This window comes from Zosterops lateralis, assembly GCF_965231275.1.
Source record: "Zosterops lateralis genome assembly, chromosome: 7".
Taxonomy (NCBI): Eukaryota; Metazoa; Chordata; class Aves; order Passeriformes; family Zosteropidae; genus Zosterops; species Zosterops lateralis.
The window spans coordinates 2389743-2406467 of record NC_139767.1 but is presented as its reverse complement, the minus strand read 5'-3'; the positions used below and the strand labels follow the sequence as shown (position 1 = coordinate 2406467).

The following is a 16725-nucleotide window of genomic DNA, read 5'->3' as shown; positions in this document are numbered from 1 at the left end:
GTCAAAGAGTTACAGTCCAAGAAAACTAACTAAAACCTTGTGAATTGTTTCTAACAAATGCATTTTAAATAATACTTAATCATGGTGGGAGAAACCCATATATTCAGCCTCTGTGTTTAACCAGCAAAAGAGCAGAATCGTGACAGAGAAGCTGAAACTTTCCCTGCATCCAGTAAATGCTGGCTTTTTTCTTCTCAAAAAGAAGAATGCAATGATGATGAAAACCTCCTCCCATCTATCTTGAGTGTGAATTACCACCAAAGCCCACCTTTTTCTTTTGCTCTGTCTAAATATTTGGACAGGCCACTAATGGAACATATCTAGATTTCCAAAAACTATGTTTTGCCCAGGTTTCTCCTTGCATGGCAATAATGCCAACCCCCCATGTTACTACAGCCACTGGCTGGTGTTGTTTCCACTCAAGCCCTCCCTGGATGGGTTGTGGATGCTGCTGGGAAGGGTCTGAGAGCTCATATTCAATCAGAATGCAGAACTAAGAGGCAAAAGTCACCTCCTCAGTGATCACGTTGTTTTGTTTTCTCATGTTCGTGTTTCTCACTGGTTTTCCAAGAAACATGTCAGAACACTGTTACAACTGCATGTAATCACCCATTTTAATGCTTTCACCTTTTGCATTTCTTTTTTTTAAAGCTCAAGAGTCCGCTGACCTTATTTTCCTTATTGACGGATCAAACAACATCGGAGGTGTCAATTTTCCAGCCATACGCGATTTCCTTGTAAATTTGATTGAGACCCTCAGAGTTGGAGCTCAGCAGATACACATTGGGGTGGTGCAGTATAGTGATCAACCCAGAACCGAGTTCTCTTTGAACAGCTACTCCACAAAGGCGGATGTCCTGGATGCCGTGAAGGCACTTGGCTTCCGCGGGGGCGAGGAGGCCAACACCGGTGCGGCTCTGGAGTTTGTGGTGGAGAACCTCTTCACCCAGGCGGGAGGCAGCAGGATAGAGGAAGCAGTGCCTCAGATTTTAGTGCTGATAAGTGGTGGAGAGTCTAGTGATGATATCCGAGAGGGCTTGTTAGCGGTGAAGCAAGCTGGTATATTTTCATTTAGCATTGGGGTCCTGAATGCTGACAGTGCAGAGCTGCAGCAGATTGCTACTGATGGAAGCTTCGCCTATACTGCCCTGGATATCCGTAACCTTGATGCTCTTCAAGAATTATTACTGCCCAACATTGTTGGAGTGGCCCAAAGGCTCATTTTGTTAGCGGCCCCAACCATTGTGACTGAAGGTATGTATGCCTTTCTAGACACTTGCTTTTTGGTGAATCAATGAATGATTGAGCTTTTTCACACTTTACCAGCATATTTAAAACTCTAAGTATTTAAATTTTTTTTTCAATTAATTTCTCTGGTCTAGTTATGGAGAAGCGATGTTTCTTTGCAGAAACTCATTGGCTCAGTGCGTTATCTCTCAAGAACCATGAGGTCTTGTTGCAATAACTGGCATGACATGGGGAGTAGAGTATATTAAAAAAAAGAGTATAATAAAAAAAGCTCATATAATCCTTATTGAGATATCTAAGCACCCTGGGAGTAAACACTGCAGCACTGTCAGTTGCAAAAATATTTATGCCATGTAAGCTTACATTATATGTCATTTTGAAGTGTCATGATCATAAAATGTGGGTGAGGAAGGTATCAGGAATGCTAAATGGATCCCTATGTACCAGAGTTGAAATTATCTGCATGCTAAAACAGTAAGATTCCACAACTCACTGAAGCTCTGGGCTGCCCTTGGTGAAAGGGCAACATTCCTGTGTTGTTGAACTTAAAAACTGAACAGCCCTTAGTTCTTCTGAAGTGAAATCCCTACCTTTGACCCATTAGCTGAGAAAGTTTTCAGCTTTCCATGAGGCCATGGAAATTAAAAATGCAGGTGTTAATATTCCCCTTAGGTCACTTTGTCACCTGTAAGTCCCACTGACATTATTTCTGGACTAACATCAGTCAGGTATGGCAGAATAATGAATATCTAGATTTATGGGGTAAACAAGTGATTTATGGAAGACACAGTATGTCATATTGCAGAGGAGCTGCTGCACTTAATTAACAGGATGCAAACAGCACTTTTGGGATCTCGTTGTCAGTCTGGAGCTCTGTACACACTGTTCCTCATGCTGTATGTTGACATATAAAACTGCTTTCCAGATGTCTTCACTGATCCATTCCTACACATGATTGCTATCCTGTGGCTCAAATCAAAGCGAGGCATTTGCCTTAGAGATCGTTTTATGACCTTGCCTTGATTATTCCAGGAAAGAACATTAAGAACTTTTTCTTGTAGCATCTTACAAGAACCATATTAAGCCAAATAATATGAAGTCAGCATGTGGAGCTAAAATGTGTATGCTGGGATCCTTGCAACTCAATGGAAAATCTCTCTTTCCTCCTGTCTGTTTTTTAACAGTTTGAATGGCAAGATTAAAAAAATTTGGTACGTTTTGTTTCATCTGCACTTGTATATTTCTCACCTAAAGTGCCAGCTCATTTCTGGAAGATGCTACATCAGCCTGTACAGTTACATACAGATGGCTATGCTAAATGGGGAAGTAGATTGTTTTCAAAGGATCTTCAGTGAATTCCCTACCTCTGGCATCCATGGAAATCAATCTGGACTGATTTGTTTGATTCACATCAAAAACTTGGAATGCTGCAGGGTAAAGCGGTTTGGGAGATGCTGAAGCCCAAAAGGGATGCCAAACCCACTGAGGTGCCAAGCGCTCCTATGAAATACTGAAGTCATCTCACTTCACTTCACTGGCCAGCTGTTCATCCTGGGATGAAAGGGTGTTCCAAAGTGGCTTTCTGTTCTTTCACCTCCTGGGGGAACCTGGATGATGAAGTTAGATGAGGTGCTTGACTAGACAGCTGACATGGCAATGAGGATGAAACTATGCAGGGCTGGGTTCAGAGCTGACACCCTCCAACATTCTCAGTTTAGAGAGTCAAAGATACAATGCTTTGATTCCAAATCCTTTGAAATTCTTGGGAGGCTTGCCATCAGCTTTACAGGGCTTTGGAATAAACCCTTTGAGATGTGCACAGCCCTGCTAAAAGTCTTTTGCATTAATTGTGTATATGCAAACCATACCCGTGGGTTGTTTCTTCCTGTGTGTTTTGGGTTTGTTTCTTGCATTCCCGAGGAAAAATACTGCAGGATTTGAGAGCTGCAATAGAAATGAGAAGCGGAGGGAACTCTTCCTTCCCAGCCTCCCTCATCTTCCTAAGCCCTTTTGATGTTTCCCCCAGAAGTCAAAAGTTTCCAGGCTCTCCACTTTTGGATCTCTGGCTGCTGACAAGCTAAGGATGTGCCTTGTACATTGCCCCTGGGTCATAAAAAGCAGCAATATCAGCCCTTGCTATCCATTATCCAAAGCTTCCTGTTTCCAGCCCTCTCCTCCTTGGAGTAACTGAGGAGGAAAAAAAAAACCTGGCTGGAGGGATGAATGCTGGAAATCATGGCTCTGGGAAAAGGAGTCATTTACACAAACGCTTGTTGCTTTGTGCGTAGCTCTGTTCTGACAGCCTGGGAAGCCAATTGCAGGCCACTGGCAGCTCACTTGAGGTTGTGGCTTGAGGAGGGCACCACCACGTTTGCTTTGTGCATGTCCTCATCACTTTGTGCCTGACAGCACCACGGCAGACAATTTTAAACTTCCATTTTTCACAACTGGTCCTTAATGACACTATCTCTAGCACAACTCGATGAGAGGTGTTTGCAAATGTTCACCTTTGCTGATGCATGCAGGTCTTTCAGGGTCTGAGGGCAGAGGGGCAGCCGAGTCACAGATGTCATCCCCAGCTCCAAGTCACCCCTCGGGGCAGCCCAGTCTCATGGCACTCACCCTCAGTGAGAAACCTGACAGCACCCAGCCTTTGGGAGCACAGCTATCCACGGCCAGCTGGTGTCTGGCCAATGAGGACTGCAGCCAAAATTTTGTTCTTTGTTGAAATCCAAAGTAAACAGCCTCCACACAGAGAAGCCCTGATGGGCTGGGGGCTGCTCTTCTCCATCCAGACAGGGCAAGGCAGTGTTTGCTACTGCTTGCCCTGAGGGGTGTGAGATCCCCATGGGACCGGGTGTCCTCTTCCCACAGGCTGTGCACTGGGTGTGGGATGGATCTGTCTCCTTGAATCCTGAACCCATCTCAGGAGCTCTTAGGTGGGTGAGTGGTTTAAGGATACCCCAAGTCCAACGTAACACAATGATCCATAGTGCTCCAGCATATCTTGGAAGCAACACAAAGTTTCCTTTCTCACATCAATGGCATGAAATCAGAGAGGTGATGATGTGAGAGGATTTGTCTAAAAGATGGTATTAAGATTAGGCACCATGATAATCATGTATAATGCTGTTAACACAATCACATTGGTCTTATTAATATCTACCTTTTAAAAAAATATATTTGCTGTATTAAATATCATGATGCTTTGGTTCCAGTGCCGGACAACAGGATTTTTTTCCTCCCTAACTATCTTTCTTCAAACTTAGCCAAGGCACTGGAAAGCTAATTGTGCTCTTTCTGTGTCCTGTGCCCCCATCAATAATAAAATTTCATAAGTTACAAGCCAGGGAATCTGTTTGTTAAAGACATGGCCACCAGAACCTAATCCAGCTCATCCATGACTGGGCCAGCTGTGCCAAGAAAAACCATAACTTGTTTTTGTTAGATAAGGAATAAGATATAGGATACAAAGACCCCAAACCCAGGCATGTTTAGTAGGAGACTGTTCTTTCCTTGTGTCATTGCTTTCAGGAACCTAATACTTCTCATACCAAACCACCACCATTCAAGTGGTTTCTCTGCAGATAGAAGGAGCAGCACCTGCTTATTTTAGTTCATGCGCCCCCTGAGTACCAAGATTTCTCTTTACTGCCTTTCGTTCTTGCTTTGACACGTACACATATTTTACTATTCAAGTGTGTAAAAATGACAGGTCTTGCAACCCTTCAACTCTTTGGTGCTTTAGAAAGGGGAAGACAGTCAGATTTACTATTAGTCCTCTGCTAGAGCCTAAAAAATTCATTCTGTTTGGAAAGCAAGACCTTTTTAAAGGGGTTGAGAGTAACAGTATTCCAAACAAACAAGAGGTCCTGAACGTTGCTGAGCTGTTGACATAGAATTGATGAAGAGTGTTTTGAAGGCTAACATGATGTTCATGTGTTACTTGCAGTTATTGAAGTGAACAAGAAGGATATAGTCTTCCTGATAGATGGCTCAACTGCTTTGGGGGCTGCCCCCTTTAATGCAATTCGTGATTTCATTGCCAAAATTGTCCAAAGGCTGGAGATTGGACCCGACCTGATCCAAGTGGCGGTGGCACAGTACACAGACACTGTGAAGCCAGAGTTTTATTTTAACACCCACCAGACCAGAAAGGATGTGATGGCCAACGTGAGGAAGATGAAGCTCATGGGTGGCACAGCACTCAACACTGGCTCGGCACTGGACTTTGTGAGGACCAACTTCTTCAGCAGTGCTGCAGGATGCAGGATGGAGGAAGGGGTGCTCCCCATGCTGGTGCTCATCACTGGGGGTAAGTCCAGGGATGGCGTTGACCAAGCTGCAGCGGAGTTGAAAAGGAACCGGATAGTGACACTCGCCGTGGGGTCGAGAAATGCTGACCTGACAGAGCTTCAAGAGATTGCTCATGAACGAGATTTTGTGTTCAACCCAAGTGACTTCCGCCCCCAGTACATGCAAGGCATCCTTCCTGAAGTGCTCTCACCTATCCGGACACTCTCTGGAGGGCTGATTGTCCCAGAGCCACCAGCAGGTAATTAATGGCTTTTTTTCTAATTAAGGAGGTGTGGTTTATAAGTTTTGCCAATTCTTATTCTGTGACATGTAGAGGTAATGGGGAAAAAACCACATCAAATGCATGTTCCAGCATGGTTAAATGTGAGTGCATGAACGGGTCAGTGAACTTGGTAGTGTGGTTATTGTTACAGCTTTATCCTTACTTCCTGGAGATTTTTTGTCCTGTTCTGATTTTGTCACCATCATTAAAAGGCCTGGATGTGGAAGACGTGCTTTACCAGTTTAGGTACCCACATTGTCCAGTGGAGGTTTTCACTCTTTTTAGGGTCTGTGTAGCCTATGAATGGGATACCTGTGAATGTTAAAGTCTCTTCCTCAGTTTAGGAATCATCCATAGTGGGAGTTGGCTCAGGAAAGTAGAGGTTTCATTGGAGTGTAAAGAATAAGTTAATTTGTTTGTGGAGATGTTCAGAGCTGACACTGTTGGACTGAAACTCACCCTTTAAGAACATACCTAGTTTTCTTACGATTTACTCAGCTCAAGCCCAAAGAGGCACACAAGGATATTTCAGTGTTGATTTTCATTGTCTGTTTGGAAGATGATCCAAAGCTCCACAAAGCCAGTGGACTTTTTTTAATTGTTCTTGCCATTGACATCAGTAGACTTTGGAAGAAACCAATGATAGGGTTGTGTCTTTTGAGGAAGTTCTCCCTGCATTTCAAGAGATGTTCCAGGTGCATGCAGATTTTATACCAAATTTCTCAGGATTTCTTCACAATAGAGATGCTTGAGGTGAAATCCATGTTGCACAAGATCATATTTGAACCTTGTATTTCTGTCTCATGGCATATGAACATTAGAAAACCAGGATTTCTTTCAGCTCCCAGCAAGATCAATAGTGAGATTCCCATTGGCTTAGGTAGCTGTTGAATTGTGTCCATATTTTTTCTAGTTTCTCACGTAATTTAAAATTATAAACTGCAGTGGAAAAGGAACAGAATGTTTGAAAAGAGTCACGAAAGAATTAAATCACGTGTCTAATTTACATGAAAAGAAGACATTTTGAAATCAGTTTGCCAATACTTGTCCTTAATGAAGATGAATATCACAGGACTTATTATTTAATAAGCTTTGTTTCAGAGTGTGTTTCCAGCTAATACAGTTTTGCATGGCTATACACCAAACCTGATGTGTTTATTTTTCAATGTAAATTAAAAATGTGCTGTGTTTTCTTGTTCTTTAAAGGTCATTCATGCAGCTTCTCTGTTTTTCAGTCTTTTTTTTGTGCTCATGGCTATTCACATACATAACAAGGAAGGGATCAAATCCTACCCCCACAAATTATTATTGGTAGTAACAAAACTGATTTTGAGACTGGGCAATTGCATTTTAACTGGCTATTGTCTCACCCTGGGCCTTGAATAGCATTTTCAGGGAAAAATTAAAAATACAGAAAGCCAAGACCATCTGTAAAATCCTTGTATGCCAAAGAGCCTTTTATTTCCTTTTTGCTCTGAATAGCTCAGTATTTATATATTTTATATACAGGACAGCAAGCTTGCAGGGACAAGGCAAGCTAGAGAATTGATTAATCTAGCCAGAAATGCTTTAAACAGAATTACAATGGGCAGAATTAGCAATGGGCATAAATAAATCCTTGAATAACTAATTTGGAGGAAGGCATCTAGGGGGATGTCTTAGATGATTCTCTGAGATTTTATTTAAAGGCTTGGCATTTTGGTCTGTGATCTAGATGTGTTTAGAGCAAAAAATAAGAACACAAGGTGATGACCCTGTGGTGTCTTTGGGGTGCAGACATTTGTCCTGGAGCTCAGATGCTTGGAGATAGCCCAAGAAGGATTTAACCTTAAAAAAAGAAACCAAGAGCTGGCTGCTTACTGCCAAAAGTGGGAAATTTCTCCCCCATGAACAGCCCACAAAATGGATGTCTGTAACAACAGGCAGTAAAGTGCAGAGCTCAGGAAGGCAGGTATCCTCAGGTAGCTGTTGAGCCCAACATTTAAAAGAGTTGCTAATCCTTCCCTGCCCAATTCGGTCATTTCCAGCAAGGTCCTTGTTACTTCTGTGCTGATCACACCTTGCTCCTCTCCCTCTCTCTCTCCCCTCTAACATGGTTCACATGCGTGTACGGCATTTGCTGCATGCACACATGATAAAAAAAAATAATTCCATTTTTGTTTTCTGTGATGTCTTACGTTGTTTTCTGTGCTCTACTGCAGTTCAAGTAACCAAAAGGGATATCATCTTTCTTTTGGATGGATCACTCAACGTCGGAAATGCCAACTTCCCCTTTGTGCGGGACTTTGTTGCCACCCTAGTTAACTACCTTGATGTCGGCAGTGACAAAATGCGAGTTGGCTTAGTGCAATTTAGCGACACCCCCCAAACAGAGTTCTCCCTGTACTCCTACCAAACCAAATCTGACATAATCCAGCGCCTGGGGCAGCTGAGGCCCAAGGGGGGGTCGGTGCTCAACACTGGCTCCGCGCTGAACTTTGTGCTCTCGAATCACTTCACGGAGGCCGCTGGGAGCAGGATAAATGAGCAAGTGCCCCAGGTGCTGGTGCTGGTGACGGCAGGGAGCTCTGCCGACCCCTTCCTCCAAGTTTCCAATGAATTAGCTCGGGCTGGAGTGCTGACTTTTGCTGTTGGCGTTAGGAATGCGGATAAGGCAGAGCTTGAACAGATTGCCTTTAATCCAAGAATGGTGTATTTTATGGATGATTTCAGTGATCTGGCAGCTTTACCCCAGGAGTTAAATAAGCCCATAACAACATATGTTAGTGGAGGTGTGGAAGAGGTTCCACTCGCCCCAACAGGTAATACCTACCTTCCTGCATGCTGACTGCATGAAGTTAATCTTGTTTAAGTGAATTTCTTGTTTCCATTGTACACCTTGACATGTGTCCAAGCCCTGAGACAGCAAGGTGGTTATGGCTGTGCTTAACTTGATGATCTTTTAGCTCCCTTCCAAACCAAACCATTCTATGAATCTAGGAATACATGGCTTGACACTGACAGCTCTTAATTTTGTTCAAGTCATTGCTACCATACCTTATTTAAGTCTTTTGGTAGGTCAGGACCAAAGGAGGACCTGAGTGAGTCTGTGCCAATCAGTCACTGACTCTGGTGTTCCCTTACCTTCCCATAATAGGGCCACAATGTGAAAATGCATCACGTGCCCTAAATCAGGCAACAGGAGCATGAAATTTTGACCACAAGAAGTGGTAGGGAAAGGTTAAAGTCATGCCAAAGAGCACAGAGGAGCAGAAGTCTAGCCAGGAACAGGTGGGCAAATCCATCCCCAGAAACACTTGGTCCAAGTGATGTCATCAGGCTGTCACAGAGGCTGGATTTGACTCCAGAAATTCAAAGTTATCCTCCAATATTAAATACAAAGGCTTTTGGCAAGTTTATCCCTTTTTAAACAGGTATTTTCTCATGAATTCCATTATTGTGGTTATGTGCCCATGAAGGCATAAGATGGGATGGGTTAGTATGGAAAGGAGACCATTAAGATTAACATGAAGGTACAAGAGGCTGGGGTTTGCCTTGGGTATTCAATGAGATCAAAAGGGCATCAAATTGAAATAGGTGGAAGGCTTTTATGGATTTAGATGCCCCTTGTGATCCAAGCGGGAGAAAATCCAGGAAATATTTTTTGTACGTGAGCATTAACTGTCTTTTTGTTGTCTACTGAGCCTTTAAATAGGAAAAAAACCCAACCAACCCTCCACTGCTGCTTTACTTCATGTCTGTACTGTCAACGTATTGCTAGACCTTAAACATCACTGAATCAGCCAATTCATGATGTGATCTGATGTGATGCAATACATGGTATTTCCATCTGGTGCCTGAATTTATTGAGTCTTAGGATAGACATGTCCTTGCTTCCCCTTCTTCCTCAGATGCTGTGTAGTTCTGCAGACATTGAATACTTCGGTAAATGAAAATATTGAAAGATTGAAACTCAGCTAACTTATAGACAATTTTCTAGGATGACATACAAGAAGAAAAATTCTTTCATTTCTTCTTTCCCCCCCCCCCCCTCTTTTCATTTGTGAATTTATTCTAGAAAGCAAGAAAGATGTTTTATTCCTGATTGATGGCTCAGCCAACCTCTTGGGCAGCTTTCCTGCCGTCCGGGATTTTGTACACAAAGTCATTTCTGACCTGAATGTGGGCTCTGATGCCACACGAGTCGCTGTAGCTCAGTTCAGTGACACCATCCAAGTTGAATTTGACTTTGCTGAGTACTCATCCAAGCAAGATATGCTTGTCAAAGTGAAGAGGATGAAGATTAAAACTGGGAAGCAACTGAACATTGGAGCTGCACTTGATGAAGCCATAAGAAGGTTGTTTGTCAAGGAAGCTGGAAGCAGGATCGAAGAAGGGGTTCCTCAGTTTTTGGTCCTTCTTGTTGCTGGGAGATCAACAGATGATGTGGAGGAGCCATCAGATGTCCTGAAGCATGCTGGAGTTGTAACCTTTGGTATCAAAGCCAAAAATGCTGACCCTGTAGAGCTGGAAAGGATTGTCTATGCCCCACACTTCCTCCTGAACGTCGAATCCCTCCAACGGATTTCAGAGCTTCAGCCAAACATAGTCAACCTGTTGAGAACAGTCCAGCTTCAGCCAACAGGTACAGGGAGCCTTGGGGTTTCCAAGAGGCTGAAAGGCGTGACTTACATGCCCCTCTTAATTGGTAACTGGAGCATCTGGGTCTGGTGATGTTTAAAATGATTGTGTAGAAACTGCTGTTGTACTTGGAGTTTCCTCTGCTCACACTCTGGCCCAGCAAGGCATTACGTTCCAAACCAAAATTTAGTGATAAGTGGTGAAAATGCCTTTGTTCAGTTGCAAGAGCTGCAGCTGGTGCTGTTTCCAGTGTGTAGAACAAGGGACAAGCCTGAAATAATAGTTGTTGCTCCAGAGATGTTGCATTAATTGATGTGAAATGCTGGGAAAGGGCTAAAAGAAGTAAATACTGGCTTGTCTCAATTTCTCTTGCCATCTTCCCTTTTCTGGAGGAGTGGAATCCAGCACACTGGATTCACTCTTGCTCTGTTATCTATTCCAGGATATGATGGCAGTTTCTACATTTTCTACATACACACCAATACATGAGATGCTCTTGACTCAGTTACCATTCAAGCTCAGTAGATGAGATGGATTAATTGAAGAATAAATTTTAAAAAGTCTTCAAAATAATCACATGGCAACAATAATAAATTCACACCACAGTACTGGAAATTATGCATGTCCAGCTGTGTGATTTCCTGAGGCAGCCCTAACTGGAGCATTAGTTTATCTCCCAACAGGAGGTGGAAACAAGGAAAAGTGTAATAACATCCATATCTTCTCTCTGTAAAAGGGGCAGATGGACTTAGAATCATAGAAACATAAAAAAGAAATAGGGCTGCAAGGAAACTCAGGGTGCCATCTGCTACACGCCCTTATCCCCAGCAGGATCTTTTTGCCCAGAACTAGATGACATTGATTTAATCTGTTCCGGAAACCCTCTGGGGGAGGCTTCCCAGATTCCATAACCAATCTGTTAAATTGGTTTTATCAGACAACACTTTCCCTTCATGTGACACTTCTGTCTCCCTATTCACAGTTCAAGCCTTCTGCATCTCCTTCAACCTGAGGAGGACACAGATGGCAGCCCCCTCCCAAATTTTGTGTGGCAGCCTTTTCATCTACTTTAGGCTTGACATGTAGGTCTTGCCTTGGTCCTCGTGTCACCAGCTGTGTACCCAGCTGGTTCAATCCTTCCTTGTAGGTCTTGTAGGTTTTCTTCTACATTTTCACCCCTTGTCTCCCCAACATCAGCCTGCTCCAAATGACCAGAGCATGATAATCCCCATCTCTTATCCCATCCTTTCCATGCAGATTCATGACCCTTCCCATATTTGTGCAGCTTCTGTCCCAGCCAAGACTTGTGCAATCAGTGCTCTTAAATTCCATTCTCCCTTTAAAATCATTTCTGTCTTGTCCAGGCAATTTGGAATCCCTTTGACCACCAAGGACTATTAATAATTGTGCTATTTGTACAGGGATAGCTGCATCCACCCAGTTTTCCTAGTATTCTTGGCTAAAGGGCATCCATTCCATAGGAGCAACCATATTTTTTCTTCTTTATCTGCTACACAGGGAGTTTTAATAGGGCTTTCCCATTGTTCCTGAACTTCAGAGGAAGTAAATTAAACTGGGATACACCAGGCAATGTCTGCTCCCTCTTCCCATCTACATTAATATTCCTATGCATTAACCCACCAGGTTTCCAACAATCCTCTTAAGAAATAAATTTGATCTGAAGTCTGCATTCAGAATTCAGTTGCCCTTGTTAACTCTTTATATGACTAAGCATTCATAAGTAGATAATGAATATTTTCTTCAGAGGGACAGATCATTCTCTTGCTTGTCCTACTTGACCTTGCTCTAAAGAAGCCAACAGTACTTTTTGGGATGTCATCCAGCAGTTGCTGTGTTTGAGAGGCAGTGATATTTTCTGCTTGTCCAGGCCAAAGCTATGCTGTTCTGTTGGTCAGTAGCAGGTCAAAGTTCTCTGATCTTTGACACTTCATGGTCTTGATTTTGAGATTTTTTTGTTTGCTTCTTTGTGTTTTTTTGTTTGGTTATTTTTTTTTTAAGAAGAATAGTTTGGTCACAATTAGCATGTTTTTTCCTGCCTGAAGGTAGTAAAGAAAAACCCTGGAAGATCAGTATCTAGCATTTTAGAAGAGTATTTCAGCATTTTCAGCTGGATGTCCTCTCCAGCAATTTCTTAATTTCTTTTCAGAAGTACTTATTTCTAAGTTCAGTAATGCGTCAGAAAAGCTTTTCTCTCCCTCTCTTCACCACCTCCCTGTGAGCACTCCTTGTTTGCCATTTCATCCAGAAACTCATTTTTTCTTGGGAACAGAAGATCCCAGGCTCCTGTTGCATATTGCAAAGCCACGTGTCACGTTCCCATGCCCCTTGGGAGCTGTTGACTTCTCCCAGCCTCAAGAAGGAGATGGCACCCAGAAGTCCCTTGGCACCCTGTTTCCTGTGGGTCTATGATTCTATGACTCGGTTGGGTAAGGCATGGAATGTGCTGCACTCCAGTTTCCACCAGCTTCCACCCATCTTCCTCCTCGGCAGGGATTGCATCCAATGCCAAAGGAACCCAACCACCTTACCCAAAACCTCACCTTCCCCTCCCCAAGCTTTGTACTCCCTCAGTTCTCAATGTATGAGGAGAATATATCACTGCAAAAGAGAATCTCACTTATCCCCACCCTCCCCTTCCCTTACTTGTCTCAAACAGTAGTTGAGAGAGGTGAGAAGAAGGATGTGGTGTTTCTAATTGATGGCTCGGACGGTGTCAGAAGAGGTTTCCCCCTCCTGAAGACGTTTGTCCAAAGGGTTGTCGAGAGCCTGGACATTGGCCGTGACAAGGTGCGTGTGGCTGTGGCACAGTACAGCAACACCATCCAGCCCGAGTTCCTGCTCGACAGCTACGAGGACAAAGCAGACCTTATCAGTGCCATCCAGCAGCTGAAGCTCATGGGAGGGTCTCCTCTGAACACCGGGGCAGCCCTCGACTATCTCATCAAGAACGTGTTTACCGTGTCGAGCGGCAGCAGGATAGCAGAGGGCGTCCCGCAGTTCCTGATCCTGCTGACGGCTGACCGGTCCCAGGATGATGTCAGGAGGCCCTCAGTGGTCCTGAAGACGAGTGGCACGGTGCCCTTTGGCATTGGGATTGGAAATGCTGACCTCACAGAGCTGCAGACCATTTCCTTCCTCCCAGATTTTGCTATCTCTGTGCCCGACTTCAGCCAGCTGGACTCAGTGCAGCAGGTCGTCTCCAACAGAGTCATCCGGCTGACCAAGCAAGAGATAGAATCTCTTGCCCCTGACCTGGTTTTTACACCACCCAGCCCAGGTGAGAAGATGTTTGTGTCTGCACCGAGAGCCAGTGGCAAAATATGATGTTTAGTAACATCATGGCTGCAACACAAACCAAGAAAAACAAAGATGGTCATGACTTAGACTCCAAGTCTGTCGTGGTCACCCTGTTGGTGCACATAGGGTTGGGAGGAGCTGTGCAATTAAACTGAGCCACCTTTAAGCCCAGCCCCTCAAGGTGGTCCATGCTGTACTCACATGCCTTAATCTTTTTGAAGTGGATGGATTTTAAGTCCATGCTGTTCCTTCTGGAATGGAAATTGTGTCATTTAGATGCTACAGGGATACCTTCACACTACTATAAATCAAGGTCAGCTTTCTGCTAAATGTAAGACATGCTGATTTTTCCTGCTTTTGCCTCCCTCATTCACTGGGGAAAGGGAAATTGGAAGCAGGCATCAGGAGAAGGATCAGATCTTACATTTCTGGTCTCCCTTGGAATGAAATCCAGCCAGTGTATGCCTGGGATGAAGAGTATTCACCCTGGATCAGTCCCTTAGAAATTCACTGTCCTACTCTGTTCATTCCCTTCTAAGCCAGACCACTTTCCTCCATCCCCATTTATCAGTGTGATATTCTGCGATAATTCAGGTCCCAAATTACCTGAATTACCACAGCAGAAAACACTTCATTAGGAATCAAAAAGTCATCCTGGAAGGGCAGAAGCTGAGAGAATAATGGGACAGAATCCTTCCTAGAGGGCAAAGCCAAAGAAAGAGGGGTGGTTCTGAATGTAAAGCAACCTGCCCTGAGTAAGGACTGCCACAAGGCTATGTTTTCTTGGGTGGAAATCTCACAAGGAATTATTGTTCTGGAGGTCCTGTTGCTCCCTCTCTCTTCCTTTACTCTGGAAGTTGCTGTTCTTGCACTCCCTGAGATGTGCCTAGCAGACTGCTCGTGTCTCTGGGTTGAACCCAGAGCTTCCTGCTGAAGAGTTATCCCAGATAGGGAGACAAGGAGTGCCATCCCCATGGCCAGAGGCATGGGTCAGAGGTGTAGATGATGAGCTTAGTCGCTCTCCATAAGCAGTTCCTGGCGCTCCATCTGACCAATGCCCTCTCTCCTGCAGCAGGTGTGAAGAGGGACGTGGTGTTCCTGGTGGATGGCTCCCGCTACGCCGCCCAGGAGTTCTACCTCATCCGCGACCTCATCGGCAGGATTGTGAACAACCTGGATGTGGGCATCGACACCACCAGGATCTCGGTGGTGCAGTTCAGCGAGCACCCCCATGTGGAGTTCCTGCTCAACACCCACTCCACCAAGGACGAGGTGCAGAACGCCGTGAGGCAGCTGAGATCCAAGGGTGGCCAGCTGGTGAACGTGGGCGAGGCCCTGGAGTTTGTGGCCAAGACCATCTTCACCCGACCCTCCGGGAGCCGCATAGAGGAGGGCGTCCCACAGTTCTTGGTTGTCCTCACCTCCCGCAAGTCTGATGACGACTTTGAGTATCCCTCCCTCCAAGTTAAGCAGGTGGGGGTGGCACCTATGATGATAGCAAAGAACGTGGACACTGAAGAGATGATACAGATCTCCCTTAGTCCTGAGTATGTATTCCAAGTCTCCAGCTTCCAGGAGCTGCCCAGCCTTGAGCAGAAGCTGCTGACGCCAATTGAAACACTGACTGTGGACCAAATCAAGCGGCTGCTGGGAGATGTGCAACCTCCCATAGGTAAGGCACTGGCTCTCTCTGGGATGCTTCTCAAACAAATATTGCCTGAAGGACCTTCTCTCTAAGTGAAGATTTTCCTTAGTTAAAACCAAAGCCATAGCACACGTACAATTTTGGAAGGAAAGCTTTAGATAGATGGCAGTTCTACCCAAGTACCTAAATACATTATAAACTATGATTTTCAAGTCAAGTATCTAAACATGACACCTATTTGGGTTAATCTCAATTCAAACACACAATCTATATGATTGCCTATTCCCACCTGGCAGCTCTCTAGGAAACAGGCATATATCTGAGGCAAAATAATGCTGGAACCATGGACAAATTCAGAGAATAGTATTAATGAATGAAACAGATAAGGCTCTGAATAATGCATGCTTCTAACATTAGGCAGATGCACATTCCCACTTGCACACAGCCTCTTTTGGAGAGGCTCCCAGAAGCACCACGCCTAAAGTGGGCCAAAATATGCAATGTGGTTTTACCTCACATGACAGCAGATCACACAGAAATCCTCCAGCAAAGCTTAAGCAAAGGCTTGGCATGCCACTAATTTCCTCTGTTCTCACTTCCCCACAGATGTTTCTGGAGATGAAAAGGACATAGTCTTCCTCATTGACAGCTCTGACAGCGTTCGGCCGGATGGGCTTGCTCACATTCGGGATTTCATCAGCAGGATTGTGCAGCAGCTGGAAGTGGGGCCAAACAAAGTGCGGATCGGGGTGGTGCAGTTCAGCAATGGTGTCTTCCCTGAGTTCTACTTGAAGACCCACAAGTCCAAAAATGCCGTCCTGGAAGCCATCCGCCGCTTGAGGCTGAGAGGTGGGTCCCCCCTGAACGCTGGCAAAGCCCTGGACTTTGTGGTGAAGAACTACTTTATCAAGTCTGCAGGGAGCAGGATAGAAGATGGAGTGCCCCAGCACCTGGTTGTCATACTTGGAGACAGGTCCCAGGATGATGTGGACAGACCAGCCAGAGTGATCACTTCCACCAACATCAAACCTCTGGGTGTGGGAGCCAGGAATGTGGACAGGGACCAGCTACAGGTCATTACCAACGATCCTGGGCGTGTGCTCGTGGTGCAGGACTTCACAGGACTCTCCACCTTAGAACAGAGGGTGCAGAATATTCTTGATGAGCTTCCGATACCTACAACAGACTCACCTGGACCATTCTTGCCTGGTAAGGCTGCTATTCATCTTTTCTGAACAGAGTATAGGTGGTATTTGTATAAAGTGAAAATGATTCCGCAATAACACCTTCTGATTCCCAGACCTTTAGTTGCATT

The 16725-nt window shown here is 44.6% G+C and overlaps 1 protein-coding gene across 1 annotated transcript in view; it reads left to right on the top strand.

Moving 5' to 3' along the window:
- COL6A3 (collagen type VI alpha 3 chain) overlaps positions 1 to 16725 on the top strand; it is a 58996-nt gene that overhangs the window by 14723 nt on the left and 27548 nt on the right. The window contains exons 3-9 of the mRNA XM_083865633.1: positions 652 to 1254; positions 5201 to 5803; positions 8029 to 8628; positions 9885 to 10451; positions 13125 to 13745; positions 14838 to 15437; positions 16017 to 16619. Coding sequence (XP_083721759.1) covers positions 652 to 1254; positions 5201 to 5803; positions 8029 to 8628; positions 9885 to 10451; positions 13125 to 13745; positions 14838 to 15437; positions 16017 to 16619 — 4197 coding nt within the window. The remainder of the gene's footprint in view (positions 1 to 651; positions 1255 to 5200; positions 5804 to 8028; positions 8629 to 9884; positions 10452 to 13124; positions 13746 to 14837; positions 15438 to 16016; positions 16620 to 16725) is intronic.